The following is a 23689-nucleotide window of genomic DNA, read 5'->3' as shown; positions in this document are numbered from 1 at the left end:
AGCTATCGAAAACGTAAGCGCTCTGAGTTGTTTCACTTTACACTAACACTTGTGCATTTTTCACATTCAGCAGTACGGTAAGCAGAAGCGAGAGTCTGTGTTTGGTGAAGAGCAACTTCCCGGAAGGGGCTTCGCGGTGCTGTCTCTGCTTACGACGGCTCCAGCGCCGGGCCGACAAGGCCACCTAAAGCGGAAGCGCCCCTGCTGGCCGCAGGCCCGAACTACCAGTCCCAGTGGTCCCCGCGGCGCCGCGCACGCGCGATGGCGTGGCGGCAGCGCCACCTCAGGACGCAGGCAAGCCAGCTAGCGACTGGCTGCGACGGCGGCGGAGGTGCTGGTGGCAGTTCGCGGCGAGGGCGACTGCTCCGAGGCCGAGTGGCGATCGGGCGGAGACCTCGGTTCCTTCCCCTGCATGATTCTCTTGGTGAGTGTACGTCCCCAGTTAACCCGCGCCGGGGGCACAGCTTCCTGTCTGGCGACCAGGCTGCTCCGGCCTTGGGCCAGAGCCTGCGCCTGACTGCCGGGCCGCGGGGTTCCGCTGACCCCTGGGCCCTTCCCTTCAGTGTCGGGGGAAGTGGGGGTGGGCAGAAACTCGGTGAGGCCGAAGGGAGAAGTGTCGCGGCGCGCTGGGGCCGGGCGGCCTGGGGCGGGCGAGAGGGAGGGTCGCGTTGGGGGATGGGATGCGAGGCGAAGCAGGTAGGGAAACCGAGTATAGGAGGCGAGAGTGAGATGGAATGTCTTTTGAGTGCCGCCGGTGAAGATGTCGTGCCTCGGGGACTCTTGACAGGCGGGACTCACCTGTCTGGCGGGTAGCCCACCTACCATAAAGACTATATTTGGTATCTCTCCACTTGCTGTGGGAGTCACGGCAGTGAGGGACTGTTGGTTGCTTCCATCTCCTTCCCTTCAATCTCACCTTTTACTGACTGGCGAAATTTAAATGGGTGCTGGCTCGGCATATCATAGAAATGAACAGGGCTCCGTGTATAAATCTGCGTAAAAATAGGGAGGCATGATGATTCGTTCAGGTAAGAGGTAGGTCAAAGAAGATTTCAGTATTTTTATTTTAAAATTGGTGACAAAACTCAGTTTGAACAAGGCTTTGAACTAAAAGTGTTTTTAACCCGAGATTCACTGGTTGGTGAATAGAACTGGGTGGGGGAAGAGGTCCTTGAACTAGAATGGGGATAACTGTGATTTATTATGTTCTTCAATTATGAATGTAGGCAACAAACCACAGTAGAATTAGCGATGCCTGTGACTTTGTCACCGATAAAGATTACAGGTGTTATTGTATCATCTTTACAATTGTTGCAGATATCTTAAAATATTTATGCTTATGATTTCTTCAAATTTATATTGTTAGATCCACCGTTAAATCTTGTTATTTAATGCAATGCTAAAGGTGCTCATATATTACTATATCAGAGTTTTAAAAAATTGTTTTGCTAGCAGTCCAGTATAATTGGTTTCCTTTGTAATCATATGTATTTAATTATGCATTTAAAAGCAATCTGAGAAGGGTTCCATAGGCTCCACCAGACTACCAAAGAGATTCATGGCACAGAAAGATTAAGAACTCCTGAAGTAGAAATAACTCTTTTGGGCTCTGTAAGTCTGCCTGGAAGAATGTTTGAATCCTTGGATGAGAAATAAGATAAGCAGATAAGATGATAAATATAGATGAAAGAGGGAATTTTGTAATCAGGGGAGAAAAAGAAAAGTGTTGACTGAAATCAGAGTAATAGTTTTGAAAGATAGAATAGACTGCAGATTTTTCATTCAGGGTAGCGGGGAATCAACAAAATAATCTGAGGAAGAAAGAATAGTGAATACTTTGGCTTTAAAATGTTACTATTATGGTGCCTCCTAGTTCCAAGAGATGAAACCCTTCAAACTCTTGCGGAAACCTATGATATGAAGTTACAGTGTGTGCTGGTTTTCTTTAAATCATATTAATAGTGTGGCTTTTAAAGAATTGTCTGTCCTTAAGTGAAAAACCCCAGGATCTCTCTTCAAATATATTTTTTTTGTTGCTCGTACCTTCTTTTCATATGCGATAGAAAGTAAATGTGCAGACTATAGAGCTGGAGAGTTGGTAAATTGGTTTTTTTAATTCCATTAAAGTATTTTTTAAATTTATTTTTAGAGAGAGGGTAAGAGAGAGAGAAAGAGAGGGAGAGAAAAGTCGGTGTGAGACAGAAACATCCGTCTGTTGTTTCTAGTATGCACCCTGACCACACCCTGACCAGGCTTTGAACCTGCAACCCAGGCATGTTCTCTGACTGGGAATCGAACCGGCAACCTTTTGCTTTGTGAGATGACACCCAACTGAGCCACACTGGTCAGGGCTCATTTAAAAGTTTTGCAGTTAAACTTCATTTTGGCATTTTGGCATTGAGTCATTTGTCAGATTCCTCACTGACAAATGACTCAACATTTTTTTTTCCCCCCAGAATATGTGTGACTTGAAATTTGCACCTGTTTGTAAAGTACCTGTCAGCATCTGGTGTGAGATTCCTTCCCCGCCCCCCTCCCCCTCAAATAATAGTAAAAATAGAAACCCACTGCTGCAAATTTTTTTTTGGAAAAAATAAAGGGGGGATATGGAAAGGTAAATAAGAGTATTTTATGAAACAGATGTTGGTGCTGAAATTGTAATTTACATTGTATTGATCACACCATTTTACAAATCACTGCCTTGGAGAGGGTTTGCCTGTTTTCTGTGTCCTAACACTGCCACCTTTGTCAGTCTTTCTTTGTCCCCTGTCCCTATATTCTATTGATACATCTTTCTATCTGGTATCATATACTTTGTATATTTATTTTAGTATTTTAATCTTTGTCTCCCCATTAAAATGTCAGCTCTGTGAGAATAGGGACTTTGTCTTCACCACTGTGTTGGAATAGTGGCTGACGCTTAAAATTACTCAGTAAATACTTGCTGAGTAAATAAATTAATGAGTTAATTTATAATGCTAGGTGTTTTATTTCTAGGAATAAAACATCCATTTTTAAAATTTTGTAAAGAGTATGTGTGCTGGGTTGACTTTGAACTTTATTTTATATGTTTTTTAATTTTTAATTTATTGTTATTTTTTTAAAAAACAGGAAGTTATTTCCCAACACTTTTTGGTGCTTTTGTGGGCATCTGGTTTCATATAGAACTAATTATTCTTAGTGTATACTTCCAGGTAGGCTTATTATCCTTAGTTTTCTGTAATGATGTAAAGGAAAGGTGTGGGTGAAGTTCTTGTTTTCTTGGGGCTCTCTATTTTGTGCTTTGTATAGGTTGATATAAGTGACTGAATTTTTCACATCAGATGGATAAAAATGTTTAATGGCTGATAGTATCAAATGTTAGTGAAGATGTGGGTGTAAGTGGTAATGTAGAAGCTGCTGGAGTTTACATTGGTACAGCTGCCTTGAGAGACAATATTTGCCATGTTTAGAAAAGTTGAAAGTGGGCACCCCTCCTTTTTAACTTCACAATTTCTGGAAGGCGGTAAGAGTAATGGGAGGTGGTAACAAAGGGGATGATAGCTGTAATTTTTATTTAAACACTAGAAGCAACTATGACAATGTTTGTTAACAGTCAATTCTGGGAGCCAGAACACAAGTAGTAAATCATTCTTTGTGCTTTTCTGTTGATTTTTTTTGAATCCATAACTTTTAAATGTTTCCCAACTCTTTGAAAAAGTGTAAGCCTGCAGAGGAGTTACAAGAGTGGAGCAATAAACACACATACATTCTTCACCTAGATTCAATAATTGTTAACATTTGCCATGTTTGGTTAACAAACAAGTAGACATATTTTGCTGAACCATTTTGCGAGTTAGGTATAGATACCATCAGCACACCTTTCCCGCAAATACTTTAGGACATATTTTGAAGAACAAAGACTTCCCTCTACATATCTACAATTCAGTCACCCTCAAGAAATTTAACATGGATGAAATACTATTTAATAATAGTATATATACAAATTTCCCCAGTTGTCCCAATATTGCTCTTAGTTTTTGACCCAAGATTCAATTAAGGATCTTGTATTTAGTTTCTTGCTTGTATCTGAAGTCATTTTTCACCTTTTTTTTTTTTTTTGGTTTCTCATGACAGTAAGCATCCAGACTAGGTTTTGTAAGATGCTGCTCAATTTGGATTTGCCTGGACATTTCTTCATGATCAGATTCAAGTTAAGCATGTTTGGCTGTGCAGGTGACTTTAGTTAGGCCTCTTTCAGTATATCACATATAGGCATGAGATGTCAGTTTCATTATTGATGAAAATTTGATCATTATCGTAAAGACAGCCCTTTTTCTTTTTTAATTAATAAGTAAGCCATGGAGTGATAATTTTAAAACTTTCTCAAAGTTATGAGTTGGTAACAGAAATACCAGTTTAGAGGGTCAAGAAAATTTAGATTGGAGATACTTCTAATAACAGAGAGTGGGAGAGGGAATGGGATATGTGTAGGAGATGGGATTTGAATTGGACCTTAAATCATAGATGTAATTGGCTATAGAGGTATTGGAGAAGTTCTCTAGGTGAAGGGAACCTTGAACAAAGACAGGGACCAGTTTGTAAATTAAATAGATCATTTGAGTCTTTTCTTTCTCTCTCCTTCACTTTCTCCCTCACTCTGTCTCTCCTTCCCTCTACAGTGAAATTGCTCGGAGGGAATCTGAAGTCAATATACTGGAAAAGAACCAGAGAGCAAACAAATTGGGTTTTGAATTCCTTCTCTGCCGCATAATAGCTGAATGAATAGGCGGTAAGTTATGTGACTTTTCTAAACCTGGTTTCTCATCTGTGAAATGGAAGTGATAATTACCTATCACATAGGATTAAATCTAATAATAATATATGAAAAGCACCAGCAACATGGCTTTCACTCAGTAATTGCTAGTTATCGGGTGGTGCTCCAGCTCTCAAACTACTTTCACTCTTTTCCACCTTGGTACCACATCCCTGGCTTTTAAACAAGCCCTACTTGTCTGGTGCCTTCTTGGCCACTGTCACAATGCCGTCACTTCCCACTTCACCCAGTTGGCTCCACTGGGAGTTTGTGAGCCGCTTTCCAGTGATGGCACATAGCGCTTACCACCTTACAAGGTGATGTAGCCTGATACTGTCATTCTGGAAATTGCAACAATAGGTATTAACTTCTTTTTTGGTTCAATTCACATTATAACATCTGCCACTCTTTAAATGTGATGTGCTTCAGTTTAAATTAGTTTTATTTAGAAAAATTACTCCTCATATGTATAGAGAATTAAAGAGGGAAAGTGCCCTTTCACTTAATTTTTTAATTTTTGTGAGTGCAAGTGTATTGGGAGGAGTTGGTTACACATTAAACTAGGATTCTATCTAGTGTAAAGTATGATTTATCTATCTATCTATCTATCTATATTGAAATATTTTTTGGTAAAAGCCTGATATAGGTGGAATCCTTCTTACTTGCTTTGGAAACGTCAGTACTTGAAAACAATTTTCTGAAATGGTTAATTAATTTTTTTCCCTTTCAACTTTCTGTTTCTTCACCACACATATTTTTTTCTCTGGAGTTAATTTTTTCTTAGGCATGAAGGATTTCAGGGTTGGGTTTTTTTTTTTTCCCCCAATTGAACTGCCTAAACTTTTGTTTGCATAGAATTATTTCCGGCTTTAACTCCTAAAGTAATCCTAATTAAGATGTTTTCATTTGTAAAGTAACTAGGACCAGTAATTTCTGTGTCATATATACATTTTAGAAGAAGCCTCAGATAACTTGATTTCTGTTTTTTAGAATTATAGGCAATTAAAATTTCCTTCTTTATGTGTACCTACATTTTCTGAATTTTTCAGAATGTTTTATTTTACTATGTATTATGATTTTGTAAAAACATTTTTAGAAGGGCAGTTTTTCATTGTTCCTCAGCTGAAACTGGGTCTTGAACTCTGCAATGCAGTAGTCAAAAGAAGTGGTGAATATCGCTACGTCAGGTTCCCTTATTTAAGGGAACCATATAAATGAATGGTTGAGCAAATGTTTAAAAAAAAAAAATACCCAGAGGCTTTTCCAGGAGTCTTCATAGTGTCTCTCTTTTTTTTTTGTAGTTTGACTATGAAACTTCTATGTATACACCTGTTTTGTAGGCCATTTTTTAAAAGTAAGGCTTTAAGCACACTGTTGTAAGTGTGAAAACAGGCAAGATGCCTGCTCCTTAACCTAAGATGACTGTCCTAAGGGTGCTTGCTTGGTCTCGCCCCCATGCCATGCTGGCGCGCCCACGCTGCAGACTAGTGGAAAGCATGTAGTCAAACGTGTTCGGTTCTTTTTTTCTTTTTTTCTTACTAACTTGTTTTTAATATATTTTCTATGAATGTTTGAAAGGAGTAAATCATGGTTTTCCTATTAGAAATTTTAAAAGATAAAATTAGTCAAGGGATATTAGCCCTTTTCCTATATTTTCAGGATCAGAATCTAATTTTCTTCCCAAGCAATCTTAATTTTAAAGCATAAGCTCTTTTTTTAAAAATTGATTTTAGCAGGGGGAGGGAGAAAGAGAGAAACATTGATTTGTTGTTTCATTTATTTAGGCATTCACTGGTTGATTCTTGTTACGTTCCCTGACTGGGGATTGAACCTTTAAATTTGAGGTAGTAGGACGATGCTCTAACCAACTGAGCTACTTGTCCAGGGCCTGCAAACTTAGTTTTATGCAAATATGTATATTTTTAAAGTTTTTAGAACTTAAGCTAAATTAATTTCTTTTCAACCCACTTTGAACTCTACATATCTGCTTTCACTTTCTAATAGAGGGCTGTGACCCATCTCTTAATTTTACTTCTGTTATTTATAAATTCTGACTACACCAAAATACATTAGGTTTAAAAGTTATAGCACTTAAGGCAGAATTGCAAAATGTTTATAAATACAGATTTCTGTACCAGAAAACTTAGGAAAGAATAAGTGGATTCTTCTTGAAAAATTATTTCATTTTTACCACCTCCTTTAGAACCCAAGGAATCTTTGATTCCTTTCAAACAAAATGCCTTTTAATATCTAACTATTCAAGGTTATGATTGGTTAACTGGGATTCTGATGGAAAGCAACTTATTAAGCCTCTTTCTTCAATCATTTCAAAACATCATAATAGTAATGCTAATAATAGCTAACATTTATTATTTTTCTTTTTCTAGGCATTATGTAATCTATTTAAAATTACCAATTCCATAATTTTTTGGAGACATCTTAATGGTTCATTCCTTTTGGAAAAAATATTTTAACTAACTAGATAATTTTGTGTGAGTGTGGTCCAGGAAGTTCCTTTTAGGTTAACACAGTCAATGGTAATAATCTAATTTGAAACTTGATAATAAATATTTATAATTTTATGAATTACCAGTCTGGTAAATGTGATGAAATGAACCCGACAGCCTGATGTTTACATGCTTCTCTTAATTTTGAGGGTGGACTCTTGGGTTTTGAAACAGGTTTTTCCAGTATTACAGCTCAGCAAAAATGTAGCCAAAGCTTCCTCAAAGCATGTGGGTGGTGAGCTCTTCCTCTCCAAAGTTTGCAGAGGGTTCCAAGGGTTTTAGGTTTTTCTTTGGTTATTTGTTTTATCTTGATCTCCAGATTTATATATGTCTTAATGAGTTGTTATTAGAGATTATTGAATAGGAAATTAGATTGGTGGTATTTAATTTTAGACTAATAAAATTAATGGACATTTACCTAATTGTGAAAGTTCTTGCTACCCATTTCTGGATTTGGTGAATATCTTTGTATCATTTATTGCCTCTGGGAAATAAAGGGATATGATTTTAATGCCTTTGCAGTGCTCATTGGTGTGTAGCTTGTTATTGTTGAAGTATGTCTAGAAATTAAGGACTGTGTTCTTTTGGTTCAATGAAAAATGTCATGTTAAATATATTATTCACAGAACTTGTCTGGTCCTGAGTGTTAAATAATTGCACTAGCAGATCTTTAATTGGGGAAGAACTCAAGACCAAGCTTTTATATTTTTTCTTTTTTAAAAAATTACTAAAGGAATATATATTCTTGTTTAAAAGAACAACTAAAACAATGTAAAAATGAAAGCTTTTCTTCCCTACCTACACATGCATATATTATATGGTTTAGATTTTTTCTTTTTTTCCCTAAAATTATACTTAATGCCTGTGCTTGCTAATAAGTACTTTACATATATTAACCCAGCAAATCCTCCCAACCCTATGAATATACCCTATGAAATAAGTTCTATTTTATGTCCATTTGCAAATGGAGAAACTGAGGCACGGCGAGGTAACTAGCCAAAGGTGGCACACAGCAGCACTGAGACGTGAGCCCAGGTGGTCTTGCTCCATCCAGGGTTTGTGTGTTGGCCTCCGTGATGCCTCTGGGGCCTTACCATGCATATTGTTCAGCAGTTTGCGTTTTTCACTTAATGATACGTGCTGGATGTCTTCCATGGACCTCTACTACCTTCTTCTTAATAATCACCTGTGTGTAGCATTCCAGAATAGGGGCGTACCATAACTTACGTTAGTTCTTCCAAACTCAGTCTTCTTTAATATTGACAATCCCATGATTTGTAATGATTTCAAGGAATATTTTTAAAAGTCGAGAATTTTGAACTAGAATAGTGAGGATACATTAGTATTTGTTAAGTAATGCATATTAATTGTCCAGGTACTTGATAGTCTCTCAGTTGAGTTGTATAGTGAAATGTGGCTTAACCCACAGTCATTTGTTATGCATGGCTTCATTATTTTTGTGATTAGCCTGTCTTCTTTAGATCTGAAAAATTAGTCGTATATTGGGGATAAAATCAGTACCTGTTTGGGTTTTATTTATTTACTTTTGTTAGGGTCTGGAATTTTGGTATCATAACAAGAAGTCTGTAGTGCTGATTTGAATTTTGAGTATCATCTGGTTTTATATTACTTGCATCTTCAGAGTAGTCAGCCTTTCAATTTTCTGTGCTTGTGCCAGAAACAGTTGTTACTAAGTCCATTTTTTCTTCTACAATATATTACTCTTGTTTCAAATATACCAACTACAAATATTAAAGTATCACTTGTTTTTATTTTTATTCACATTGATATGCATTTTTCAATTGTGAGGAAATTTTTTTTGTTGTTCATTAATAATTATTTCAATCATGCTCATTGGAAAGTAAGTATCTTCAACCTAAATTTAGTTATTGTTCCTTAATTATTTTGGAAGTGGATTAACAGCACTTTGGTTGGTTGCTAACTGGAGCGTTGCTCTTTATCATTCAGTCGTTTATTAATTATTTATAAATTCAAACATTTATTTAGCACTTGCTAAGAGCTAGTCCCTCTGCTGAGTAATGGGGATACCAAGAGGACTATACCCCCACTTCAGGGAGCTTGGAGGTGTATTGAGATAGCATTTTGTTGCAAACAGTGTAGAACGCTGTGATAGAGATGAGCCCAAATGAGAAAGAATCTGAGTCAAGAGAATGGGCAGTAATGGCTCCTCAGTTTGGGCTCAGCCCAGAAGCTTAAGTAAGATTTAACTGACCGGTGGAAGGAGTGACAAAGGAATAGAGTACATATAGAAATCTGGTCTGTGAAAACCACACAAAATTGTCATTAGAAAGTCATGAGAGTGGGCTGCTCAAGAGCAGGCCTTATCTCTCCTGTTCATCAGTGCTTAGCACATGGTAGGTGTTTAATAAACATTCTTTGAAGGAAATGTGTTCAATAAAGCTTACTGTGCTTGTCTGTACATATTTTTTTGGAAAGAAATGAACATGTTATTTTTTTAACTTGTTATTTTTAATATTTGACCATTTTTAGATCATGTGGCTTAACATTACAAATTGAGTAAGCAACTGTTCCTGCACTGAAGGAAATTAGTCTTGTAAGGGAAAACACATGCAGACACACCCTTCTAATTCAACATCATTATTTTTGTTTGTAAAATATATTTGCAAGGGCCACCACCTCTTACATGGATTGGCTAGATCCCAGAAAAGTGATGGGTAATATAAACCTTCAAATTAAACTTGTTTGATTGATAAAATACAGGAGCTAGCCTTGTGGTAGGTCATTTACTGGTAAAAATGTTAGTCATGTCCTTTTTTACCCTATCACATTAGTAGGACTATTACATAAATACTATGAGGAAAATGCCTATATAATGAATGAAAAAACTTATTGACAGGCAAAAATTCTGTCAAGGTATAGTCATCATCAGTATATAAAAGTGTTTCCTATGCCTAGTCCTTGGGTAACATCCTGATTTTCCTCAAATCTCCATACTACTTGTTCTATTCATTTAATGCCTTCTTTTAAGGACACACTCTAAAAATATTTTGAAAGAAGCTTGATGTTAACTACCAGAATGAAAGGCTAACATTTCTTACCCTAAATAGAAGGTAACTTAAATATAATATAAACAAAACAGTGTTATAAAACCTAGCTGGCTACTGTTCACAGAAGGTGCTTTAATTAGAAGGACAGATTAGCAAGTGTTAGGGAAATGTTGAAGACAGATTGGCACCTTGCATAGATTTTCTCCATGACGTAAACAGAAAGAGACTCAGTGGAGTAACCTTCCTCTTCTCTAAGAAGTGCTATTCAGTGTTATTTAGTGTGGTAGGGGAGGAGTAAGGGATGCATGCACTCTCCTGGCCAGAGCAGTTCCCCCAGAGCTTCACTGAGGGAGATTTGGAGGCTGGACTTTAAAGGATAAATCTGAATTCACTTGAAAAGTGGGAGGATATGGGCCTCTTAAGCCTGTATAATAGCATGTGCACATGTTGAAGACTTTAGAAAATAGTATGGCAGCAACATTGGATTTGGGGGAAGTGAATAAATCTTGGGAGATGAGGTAGGAGATGTAAAAAGGATTTAAGGGATTAATCCCTAGTAACTTTCTCTAAACTTTCACCTGTCCTTCCTAGGATTTGAGAGACTTTACGTTAATTTGTTTAATACTGAAGTCCAACTAAACCTGACTTTGTCAGTTTGACACTTTCAAAGAAAGGAAGAATTGTCCAGTTAGTGACATATAGTAATAGCTGTTGAAAGAGTGGGATGATTAGAAGTGATCTTGACCATAAATTAAAGATAGGTAAGCCAGAGACACCTGGAACCTGAGCTTAGCTGTGCCAGTTGTTAATTTGACCCTGGGCAGATTATTTAATTTTCTTAGTTTCCTCATCTGTGAAATGCGTTAAGAGAATACCTACGTTTTAGGAGTGTTACACAGAATAAATGGGAATATCCATGTAAAACACCTAGTTGGTTCCTGAAATGTGTGTTAGTTGTTCTTTTTATTTATTTATTTTCTGAGCACCCATATCTTTTACTTCCACCAGTAAATTAAAACTCTTCTCTTCAAGTTCAATCTTTACTATTTCTAATTACTTTTTAAACAGTGCAGGCTGTGAAATTTATTTGCCTTGCTTAAATTGACTAGGAATTAGTGCAAAATGTAATGTAGCTATGAAAAGTTTGCGTTTTGAAGTTTCTGGATTTTGTTTCTGAGCGGAGTGAATTGAAAGAAAAAGTACGTTTAGCGTGATAGTTTAAACATTCCAGTGCATTAAATGTTACGGCATATGATAGATGGTAGTCCTTCCTCTAGATGGTGGTGGTTGGAGATTGTAATATATTAGTGCTCAACTGCTTTCTGAAGTCTGTATACTTTTTCTTACTGAAAAATGTTTGCAGTACTTCTGTATAACATATTATGTTATTAAAAATACTCTTAAAGATAGTTGGCTTTTGTTTTACTTTTAATAAGCCTTTTATAAGTGTAGGTTCCATTATGTTAGCATGTAGACTATCTTACCTCTTTAGTTTTGACTTTGATATATCCCACTTATTTTCATGGAAAGGTTCATTGTGGTCAGTTCAGTCATGTGATGGACATGCAGTCTGCCTCATTGTGTCCTAGTGAAATGATAAAAATTACCTGTCTTTTAATGGACAAGAAGACTGATGTCCTACGTGGTACAGTTATTTATACTTTACAGTTATCCTGCTATACAGTTTACTGGTAAGGTTGACAAGGAAATTATCCCAATTTTGAAGATGACAAAATGGAAACCTAGGTGAGGTGACTAGCCACCGAGCATGTAGCTGGTAGGTGTGAGAACTCAGTCTCAGCTGCTTCACATGCTCAGACTGCAGTGTTGGCATCCTCTTTGAGGAATTGTTTAAGGAGTCTCTGTATAAAGTAAGAAAGTAACTCTCTTATAAAGTTACTCTTTGACTTATTAGATTAATAAAGAGATGATACTTTGTTTACTTGAAGCCTAGCTGTTACTTAGAGTTTAGAACTATTAGATACATATCATTAATTGGGATGCCTTTAGAAATTTTCAACAAAGAAAACATGAAACATGATTTTAATTCCATAAAACATTTGAAATAATTTTGTCCTACTTTAGAGTCCTTCTCTTGGGTCTCAGGAGTTTATTCAGGCATAGTAGTATCCATTTGTATTGGATAGGCCAAAAATTTCATTTGTTTTTTTCTGTAAAATAACAGGCACATTTTTCACTTTCACCAATAACTTTATTGATTGGGATATTTGAATATGTTGGCTATCTCCCATGTGGTATGACATTGATTGTTCTTAGTTACTGTCTTGAATTGATCACTATTGACTTCAGCTGGTCTACGCGACTGGAGCGATGTCCAGTGAGAAATCTCCAGCACAAAACTTTGCAAACCACTTTTGACACATTCGATCAGTCACAGCACCTTTTCCATACACTGCACAAATCTTTTCTTTTGCATTTCAGTTGTGTTTTACCTTTCTTGAAATAGTAAAGCATAATATGCTGAAAATTGTTGCTTATTTTCTTCCCATCTTCAATATTAAAATGGCTACACAAAAATTCACCAATTTTGATAAGTTTTTCTAAAAAATGCATGCTGGTATGACAGCTGTCACAATACAATCTAACAAAATTGTTTTGAATGAAATTAAAGACAACAAAATGCTACTAGAGCCATCTTACGGGGGAAAAAAAACAAATGAACTTTTTGGTCAACCCAGTAATATGTGTGTGTATCCTCCTTGGAACTTTTCATGTATTTTCTAATTCACACACTTCACCTTATCAAGCTGTGCTTCCTTTCTGTGCTCTGTGTCAGAGGAGGCATGTTTGCTTATCAGGAGTTGGCAAACCTTTTCTGTCAAGGGCCAGATAGTAAATATTTTAGGCTTTGTGGGCCATATGGACTCTGGCAACTGTTCAACTCTGCCACTGTAGCATGAAAGCAATTAGAGGTAATATATAAACAAATTGGATTCCATTCCAGTACCACTTTATGTGTACAAGCAGTCAGCCAGCTGAATTTGGCCCATAGGCCTTAGATTGCCATTGTGAAAGAACTAAAAACCCAGTGTACTTCACATCTTCAACTAAAATCTTCCCACTGACATCTTCATGAGTTGCAAAGCTTAAAATCTGATATAACTTCTATAGAAATGTGATAAGCAGAACCCAATTTAATAATATAGATTCTCGAAGTCTAATTCTTGACCATTCCAAAAAGAAATTATCTAACTTGAAAAATGCTTGCAAATTTTAGGAAACAAGTTCTTGTTGTTATTGACGTGAACAGAAATACAGATCAGGCTAAATTAAGACCTGGTGGTCCAGGGTAGAATTTAATGGAGTTGGCTGTAAAGGTCAATGGAAGGAAGAGGGGAGAGGATCTTCTTCTCAAATACAGGCATGCAGAGTTTTCTGGGGTTTCCTTTTTTGACTCCTGCTGTTGGAAGCCTGGATAATTAATCAAGAGATGGTCTTAATTGAGCACATAGGCTCCCTTCTGACTTCTGCAGATGATTTAGTATGTCCTGACACTATAGAGAAGTCATTAGTGGCTTTTAAAAGGGACTTGGAGGGACTGGTAAGGTTTACAAGGTCTGTGCAGAAGGTATCCAGTCATATAATATGAAAAATAGAGACATTTATTGAAGAAGATACAACATACAAAAAACATTGTACATAGGACAATCATGCCTCAATCCCCTTCAAAGTAGGCACCTTGGGACCTCATACTGTTCTCCCAGTTGTCATAAGGTGCCCCATCATATTTTCCTGAATCTCATCAAGGGTCTGAAATCTCTTCCCATTCAAAGATGATTTTAGTTTGGGGGAAAAATCATAAATCATAGGGTGCCAAATCTGGGCTGCAGGGGGCCTGAGTCACCTGGGTGATTTGATTTTTTGCCAAAAAAACTCTGCATGAGACATGATGCATGAGCGGGCATGTTGTGATGAAGCTGCCAATCACCAGTTGCCCATAGCTGTGGCCTTCTGAATTACCTGAATAGTTTCCACAGAGGAATGTTAAAGCTTAACGCAAAATTTGATGCAGATTTGTTGCTTTACTCGCTCAGTCATTTTGAATGAGACAGCCACACAGTACACATGCTCACTCAACAGCCTCTACCGCCCCCGCTGACTAGTACAGTGGAGTCGTCATTGTTCATGCATGCGCATTCCAGTCCACTCTCCTTGGCTGCCAGGTTACGTCAACGTGAAATAGTAAATGGACAAGATTTTGTCCGTTTTTTTTGTTTTTGTAATAATAACAATGGCTCGACTTTTTCCATTTGGACCTTGTATATGAAATTGGTACTTTGAAAATACTAACCTGTCAGTGTAAGATAGATTGGAGAGAGAAACACATTAATTTTTCCATTGTCCGGATTCCTGGGACTAAATTTGGGTTTTACGGAGGAGTTATAAAGAATGATAGAGAATAAAATTTGGTGCAGACTACTGCTGAGGGAAAGGAGGAGTCTTAAGTTTTAAGACTAGGAGTGTGTTCATGCCGTGGCAGAGCATGGGAAGGTCCAGGGACAGTTGCTAGTTTTAGGGTGCAAATGGTTATGTTTGTTTGTGGAGATTTTTGAATCTTGGGTGATTGGATTGTATCTTGAGGTTAAGATGATTAGCAGGTGGGGGAAATAAAGAATTTAATTAGCCAAGAGGTGCGGGTTGGGGGCACCTGTATTTTAAATGACATTTGAGTATCAACTCAAATGAAGTAGGTGTCACTAGAAGCCAGATAAAGTTCTATAAAAACCAATAGATGAAAGGAACTTTAAGGAGTCAGTTATTAACAGAACTGGAAATTAAGGTAGATGTTACTGACAAAATGTTTAGATTAGTTGGTTGAGATCAAGGGCTGCTTTGAAGTCAGACAGAACTGATTCAATTTGAATTTTGACGTAGCTACTACTAGGTATGCAAACACTTTTCTCAACTGTCAAATGAGTACAATTGTCATAGAGTTATGAGGATTTGGTGAGGGAAAAAAAAAGTGCCTGTCCTAATAAAGTCCTAAATGAATGTTACTTTGATATTATTATTGTTATTGTTAGCCTGACATTGTTTATTTAAAAAAATTTTTTTTTATTATTTATTTTTAGAGACTGGAAGGGAGAAAGAGAAACATAATGTGTGGTTGCCTCTCCCATGTCCCCTACTGGGGACCTGGCCCATAGCCCAGGCGTGTGCCCTAACTGGGAATCAACCTGGCGACCCTTTAGTTTGCAGGCCGGCACTCAGTCCCCTGAGCCACTCCAGGCAGGGCTGTTACTGTTCTTTTCAGGCAATGAATTTTTTGCCAGTGTTTGTACTTCCTGTTGTCTTCGATATGGTGAAAATCTCCCCACATTCAGTTATTCATGCCTATATTTATTTAAGCTAGTCCTGGTGGCTAACCTCTCTACCTCTTAAAATTCTCAAATGCTTTTCTGCAACGGTTTTTTTTTTTTTTTTTAAGATTTTATTTATTTGCTTTTAAAGAGGGGAAGGGAGGGAGAAGGAGAGGGAGAGAAACATCAATGTGTGGTTGCCTCTCACATACCCCTCACTGGGGACCTGGCCCACAACCCAGGTATGTACCCTGACTGGGAATTGAACTGGCAACCCTTTGGTTTGCAGGCCGGCGCTCAATTCACTGAGCCACACCAGCCAGGGCAGCAACTGTTGTTTTTAAGTGGTGACCTGTTAGAAATGATTATTTATGTATGTGGTATTACTTTTTTTCAATGTATAAACGAATTGACTTGGTGCTACCTGAATTAACATGTTTGAGCTTCTCCTACCTGCCACAAGCGATGCCAGAAGGCAAAACTGAGTGAGTTCTTTCCCTCAGTGTTTACCATCTAATGGGAGAGACAGAGATATAATATTATACTCTGGCATGTGCTACACATTGTGTACAGTAGTATGCAGGGTATGAATTTAATTCAGGTAAATGGGGGGCAAAAATATAGATCAAAGTTAATAATTCATATTTAAATCTCTTTCATTTTACCTGGTGGTTTACTCTTTCCTGTATGTGGCAGTGAGAGCATTATACATTTATACAGTGATTTTAAAAAAAGTATTGTTTTAAATACTGGCCCTGGTTGAGTAGCTCAGTTAGAGTGTTGTCCTGATATGCCAAGGTTGTGGGTTCGATCCCCAGTCAGGGCCAATCAGTGAATGCATACATAAATGGAACAACAAACAGTCGATGTTTCTCTCTCTCCTTCCCTTCCCCTTCCTTCCTCTCTCAAATCTTTATGTTTATTTTTGAGAGAGGAAGGAAGAGGAAGGGAGGGAGAAAGAGAGGGAGAGAAACATCGATGTGTTAGAGAAACATCAGTTGTTTGCCTCTCACATGCCCCCAGCCAGGGATCTGGCCCACAACCCAGGCATGTGCCCTGACTAGGAATTGAACTGGCAACCTTTTGGTTCATGGGCTGGCACTCAGTCCACGGAGCCAGGGCTAAGAAAAAAATTCTTTTAAAGTATTGTTTTAGAGGGTAAACCACTACCTGTTATTTGACAACATTCTGACCAGCTTATTATAGAAAGGAAAGCAATAAAGCTTATAATTCTCAAAGTAGATTAAAGAAAAAGTTCTTAACAAGTTTGTCTACTGTTCTTGTTTATTTAAAATGTGTCTACAAAACTGTATTTGAAGATATTTGGGACTGTTGAAGGGTTTGGAAGGTGAGTTCTTGTTTAGGTGGAGCTTTCAAGTGTTAATTTTTTTAACCGAAGCTACATTTGGAGGTTTTAATTTCAAAGTTGTATAAATTGGTTTATATTTTGCTGAGACATTGTAAACATTTAATGTGTCACCTCTATCTTGAACAGTATTTTGGTTGTAGTTAGACTGTGAGCTCTTGAGATTAGGGGACCTGGCTAGGCACCAGCACAATGCAATAATTTTTTTTTGTTGAATTTTAAATTGTATTAAAGCGGCAAGAAGGGCACAGTTTTAGAATTTCTAAAATCCTTTTTCCCATCCTATCATTATGAAAATTTTCTAGCACACAGAAACTGTTGAAGAATGGTTACAGTAAGCACCATATTCCCACCACCCAGATTCAAAAATTGTTTACATTTTGCTGTATTTTTAAATCATGTTTTTCTGAACCATGTACAAGTTACAAAAATCCTAACAATTTACTTCTACATACTTGTGCATGTGCCTCTTAAAAAATAACATATTTTTCTGTTTTTTAAAAAAGTATTTTATATTGAATTTTAAAGAGAGAGAAAGGAGGCCGGGGGAGAGAGGGAGAGAAACATCATTGTGTTGTTTCAATTGTACATTCATTGGTTGATTCTCGTATGTGTCCTGACTGAGGATCAAACCCACAACCTTGGTGTATTGGAATGATGCTCTCACCAACTGAGCTACCTGGCCAGGGTCGATGTTTTCCTGTTTAACCTCAGGACATCTGAGTCATTTTTGTAGAGATCAGGTAATAATAATAGTTTACGGGCTCTATCACCTTTCACTAATGTGGCCTGTGCTAGTTATTTGATATCCCTGACCTCAGTTTCCTTCTTTGCAAGTACCTATCTAAGAGGGATATCATGAAGTTTAAGTGTGTGAAGTTCTTAGAACCATACCAGACACAATTTTCAGTTTATGAAGTGTTTCCTCATTTGATACTCAGCTGTGGTGAAGAACACCACACCCACTGTTGTCCCCGAGAAGGAAACTTCTACTTCACCTCCCCCATATGTAGGTGTCATCAAATCTCATTTCTCCCTCCCCATATCTCCCAAATTCGTCCTGTTCTTTCCATTGCTACTGCAACATGGCTTGCCTATCCACAGTTTCTTAATCTCTCTTCCTCTAGTACCATCTCCATAGTTCCATTTCTACCTCCTCATCCTTTTCCTTACTGCCAGAGTTTATGCTCTGAAATACAAATTTAATCAAGTGAATTCCCTTTAAAACTTTTCCCATCACCTACAGTTCAAGTTTCTTAACTTTGGCTTCTCTGCACCTTCTGTCTCTCTAGCCTTATCTCTCATTATACATACTCTCCCCGCCCCCCACACCACACTCTTAACACACAAACACATGTGCCCCTAAACTAGCATGCCACGCCTAGCTTTCTAAATATATTCTGTTGCATACCCTGTGCCTTTGCTGGCAGGCTTCCTCTATCTAGAATTCTACCCCATTTACCATCCTCTTTATGTTGGCCAGATACTTGTCTTTTAAGACTAGGTGTAGGTATCCAGCTCCTCGGTCGTTCCGTCTCTCTTGTCCCTACTCTACATTGTGGTCTTATGGGTAATAGCGTAATACTCATGACATTTTGGGGCACCATTTGTTTGCATATCTGCCTCATTCTACTAGATTAAAAAGTTCTGCAGGGCACACACTAGTTTTTATTTTCTTTTTGTGTCCCTAGGACCTGATATGTTGCTTGTACCAGGCACGAAATAAATGCAGATACCATGTCCATATTTTGTGGATGAAAAAAATTTGAGGTTCAGAGAATTTGCATTATGTACCCAAGGTAACAACTAATTAATGAAGCACACTGATCTTTAAGGGCCCATTTCAGTATTGTTTCCATTAACTATAATACTTGTCATAATTATAACCATTTGTTCAATAATTCTGTTCTTAGTCTACAGACTTAGAGCCCCCTAGAGGATCTTAGAGTTCCCACATGGATGTCTACTATGTGTTTTCTGTAGACTGAGTTAGTAAGATTATAGATGTGTATGTACGCATGTCACCAATTTTTTGAATGTACACATATGTCCTTGTGACTAATAGTGAATTATCTTCGTGAAGTAGACATATGTATATCTATTGAGAGGAAAGCAGTTGGGGGCTTTAACCATATAGGAGATTTGATATAACATCTCTGCGTGGTTTGATTAGGGAATTGATAAGGTACAAGAAAGTATTTCTTGAAAGCAATTAAATTCAGATTATATGGTCATATCTGAAATTTTCCTAGTCATCAATAGTTCGTTAAAATAAAAGAAAGTTAAAACATTTCTGAAACCAAACTTACTTGAAAGTTGTTAAATCTACCTCTTTAAATAATTTGGCTTTAATTATATTTTCAGCTGGCGCTATAATGTTTTAATTTTTTTTTTTTGTATATTTTATACATATGAACATGTTTTCATTGGATCTCTAAACACACTGAGAGTTCTGTGGTCTAGGTTGTCTTCTCTTTGAGAATATAAATTCACTATAAATTGTATTTGATCAATTCCCGGTAGATCCATTAAGGTCTCTTATGAATCTGATTGGCTGGAACCACTTTCCCCCCTAGCTTTATTGAGATGTAATTGAAATATACATTTAAGGCATATAATGTGATGATCTGATATATATATATTGCAAAATGTTTACCACAGTAATGTTTATTCAGCACATCCTTCCCCTCACATAATTATCATTTTCTTGTGTTGTTTTCATGTTGTTATGGTGAGAACATTAAAGCTCTATTCTCACAGCAACTTTCGAGTATAGAATCATAATGTTTAATTCTTAATGAGAAGGATTTTTCTAGTTTAATGACTGCCTGCTGTCTGGACACAGCATTGTATTCTGCTATCTGGGCCACAGGCACTTCTATTGTTGATATAAAACATTTGTGGTCTGGCAGGCATTCTAGGTTCAAGGGCATAGCTTAAGTAATAATGCTTTAAAATATGTGTGCTATTTTAATCAGTTTATTTAGCTACTAGATAAACAAGAATTGTGTGATATCATTCATTCCTTTGGCAAATATTTCTTCAACTCCTGCTGTGAACCAGGCCCTCTCCTCAGCCCTGAAGTTACAGCTGTGAGTGAACAAAATCAGCGAGCCCTGGCCCTGGTGGCTTTAACCTTTGTGGCGGCCATGCTTTAAGCATGATTAGCGTGCAAGTAGAACTGTAATACAGTTATAGATACGGGGAAGTGCTTTTAAAAAGGACCAGAAGAAGGAATAGGAAGTGATATTTTCTATTTTAGTAAGAGTTATCTGAGAAGACCTGCTTAAATAGACCTTTGAGCAGAGAGACCTGCATGAAGTAAAGGCCTGAATGAAGTAACCTTGCAAAGATACCTGGAGGACTAGACTTCTGGAGACAGAGGGATCAGCAAATGCTGAGGCTTTGGACGATTTCTAGTAGGGGAATAGTGTGAGCTGACTGAAGCTGAAAGGTTACTCTATGCTGTGGAAAGAACAGTCTAGTTGTTAGTTGTGTAAGGAAGGAAGCAGGGAGATCAGTTAGGAAGTGCTGGGTATAGAACTTCAGGTGAGAGGTGATGATGAAGATGGTGAGAAGTAGTCATATTTGAGATGTATTTTGAAGATAGAGTCAACAGAATGTGTTGACTGACTGCACTGTGAAAGAGCAGTCAGGGAAGCTACAGTGTTGATGAGTGGACACTGGACTTGAAGGATATGCATGCATAGGGTTTTTGCAGTGGCCGTCTCTGAGCACTGGCCTTTTTTAGGAGCTCTTCTTTTTGCTTATCTGTACTGACCAGTTTTTCTATACTGAACCCGTAATGCTTCTGTAATAAAAAAATACATAGATTACTTTAAAATTTGAGTTAAGCTTGCTACTAAATGTAGCTTTATTCTTAATGTATTTGACCCATTTTGATTCAGAAAACAATTTTTGTAACCTAACATTTTAAAATTTGTCTTCTTACTCTTAGTGATCAGCTCTTGTACCTCTTCCACATTTGAAGATGGTGAAGTTAGATATTCATACTCTGGCCCATCACCTCAAGCAGGAACGCTTGTATGTAAACTCTGAGAAACAGCTCATTCAGAGGCTCAATGCAGATGTGCTTAAGACCGCTGAGAAGTTGTATCGTACAGCATGGATTGCTAAACAACAGAGAATTAATTTGGATCGGCTTATCATAACCAGGTAAAGAAAGGATTTTGAGGTCTGTCTTTTTATAAACCACTGTGGTTCTGTGCTAACTGATAACTGTAAACAAATGAATCTATTTCCAACAAAATGCTTGGTTTAAGAGCTTAGATCAACATGAAGCTGAGTTTTTGCTAATTTTGTTTATTAAATCACTTAAGCACTGTTACTCAAGCATTAGTATTTTATACCACACCAATGAAATTTGTATCTTTGTACATATACATTTTATTAGCGTAGAGAGTAAATTATCTTGTGTTCTACTTTTTTCATAACATTTTAATATGTACATTTCCATGTTTTGCTATTGTATAGCCACTTCTCAGTTTTAGAAACCTTGTTTTTCACTGTGTTAATACCTCATGTTCTGTTGTTCCAAAAAGCAGTTTTCAACTCTAAGAATAGTAGTGCTGAGGGATAATCTTGAGAAAAGAAGCCAGACACAGGAGAGTACATGCCCTGTATGAATCCATTTATGTGAAGTTCAGAATGAGGCAGACCTAGTCTTTGATGAAAGAAATCAGAAAAATAGTTACTTCCTGGTACTTTTCAGTGAACTGTCTTAATGTGAGGAATTTGTTCTTGTTTGTACTTTTTTCCTCCCTTTCTTTACACATTTAGGTGCTGGTGGTCTAAAGGATTTTAGCAATTCAGATTGATCTCATTGCTGGAACTATAATCAACTCACATTCCATGTTTCAGTATAGAGTATGTGTTGTAATTGTTGTTAATTTTATTATTTTGTTTGCTTGCTCATTTTTTAGTGCTGAAGCTTCCCCTGCTGAATGTTGCCAACATGCCAAGATTTTGGAAGATACACAGTTTGTTGATGGGTATAAGCAATTAGGATTTCAGGAGACTGCTTATGGAGAATTCTTGAGTCGATTAAGGGAAAACCCTCGTCTTATTGCCTCCTCTCTGGTTGCTGGAGAGAAACTTAATCAGGAGAACACACAAAGTGTTATTTACACAGTTTTTACCTCCCTCTATGGCAACTGCATAATGCAAGAAGATGAAAGCTACCTCCTTCAGGTTTTGAGATACTTGATTGAATTTGAACTTAAAGAAAGTGACAACCCCAGGCGACTTTTGAGGAGAGGAACTTGTGCCTTCAGCATCTTATTTAAACTTTTCTCCGAAGGACTGTTTTCTGCCAAACTTTTCCTCACAGCTACTTTACATGAGCCAATCATGCAACTGCTTGTGGAAGATGAAGATCATCTGGAAACAGATCCAAATAAGCTAATAGAGAGGTTCTCCCCATCTCAACAGGAAAAACTCTTTGGAGAGAAAGGCTCGGATCGATTCAGGCAAAAGGTTCAAGAGATGGTGGATTCCAATGAGGCCAAGCTGGTGGCATTGGTGAACAAATTTATTGGTTATCTCAAACAGAACACATACTGCTTTCCGCATAGTCTGAGGTGGATTGTGTCACAGATGTACAAAACGCTGTCCTGTGTAGATAGGCTGGAAGTCGGGGAAGTCAGGGCAATGTGTACTGATCTCCTGCTGGCCTACTTCATTTGTCCTGCCGTTGTCAATCCAGAACAGTATGGAATAATCTCTGATGCTCCTATTAATGAGGTAGCAAGATTCAATCTGATGCAGGTACGCTTTTGCTATTATTTTTAATGTGGCATTCAGTTTAAATACGCAGTGGGGGTGGGAACAGAAAATATGATGGCAGTATGCATAGATTCTTACCATTCTTTTTCCTTAGACTGTCCTACATATTTGCTCCTTTTTAAAGTAATTTGAGAGAGAGGAGAGGAACATCAACTTCTTCACTTCTTTATGCGTTCATTGGTTGACTCTTTTCTTTTTTAATCCTCACCAAGGACTCTTTTTCATTGTTTTGAGAGAGAGAGAGAGAGAGAAACAGAAACATCAGTGTGAGAGAGAAACATCCATTGGTTGCCTCTGTACACTCCCCAGTCAGGGCCAGAACCCTCAGCCTAGGTATGTGCCCTCACTGGGACTGAACCTGCCACCTTTTGGTTTACAGGGCAATGATCCAACCAACCGAGCCACACTGGCCAGGGCCATTGGTTGATTCTATTGTGTGCCTTGACCAGGGATTGAACCCACATCTGTGACATGTCAGGATGATGCTCTAACCATCTGAGCTACCCAGCCAGGACAATACGTGCTTCTTAAGAAATAAAAGCAGTCATATTGGGATTTAAAAATACTGTTGTCATAAAACATTTTGTGTTTTTAAATGGAGTCTTCACACACATGAATGTATACTTGATTGGACTTTCAGAAGCCCACTTCCCATGATTTAAAAATCCAGAATGATTGAAAACTGAGTCTTTTATACTTCATTTTGTAGCAAAACCTAGTCTGAGCTCACATGAGTCTATTTGTAATTTTTTGTTATTCCATTTAGTGCTAACAAACACATTTTTTGCTGCAAAAATGTTAATGTGTTTGATTATAGGATGATACCCTAAATACTGGACATGTTACATATATGTACTGACTGACCT

At 37.5% G+C, this 23689-nt stretch overlaps 1 protein-coding gene across 6 annotated transcripts in view; it reads left to right on the top strand.

Annotated features, from left to right (window-relative positions):
- Positions 1–271: 271 nt before the first annotated feature.
- GAPVD1 (GTPase activating protein and VPS9 domains 1) overlaps positions 272–23689 on the top strand; it is a 60109-nt gene continuing 36691 nt past the window's right edge. For 5 of the 6 annotated variants that reach the window (XM_054584385.1, XM_054584383.1, XM_054584384.1 and 2 more), the window contains exons 1-4: positions 272–424; positions 4662–4771; positions 20977–21194; positions 21962–22805. In XM_054584385.1, the coding sequence (XP_054440360.1) occupies positions 21010–21194; positions 21962–22805 (1029 nt within the window). In that variant the 5' untranslated portion in view covers positions 272–424; positions 4662–4771; positions 20977–21009. Of the gene's footprint in view, positions 425–4661; positions 4772–18709; positions 18818–20976; positions 21195–21961; positions 22806–23689 lie in introns of all 6 variants that reach the window. The other variant, XM_054584382.1, reaches the window with a different exon arrangement.

The sequence above is a fragment of the Pteronotus mesoamericanus genome, unplaced genomic scaffold (genome assembly GCF_021234165.1).
Source record: "Pteronotus mesoamericanus isolate MK-2021 breed Mesoamerican mustached bat unplaced genomic scaffold, CSHL_Meso_final contig_78, whole genome shotgun sequence".
In the NCBI taxonomy this organism is placed as follows: domain Eukaryota; kingdom Metazoa; phylum Chordata; class Mammalia; order Chiroptera; family Mormoopidae; genus Pteronotus; species Pteronotus mesoamericanus.
This window is presented reverse-complemented; position numbering and strand designations above follow the sequence as displayed.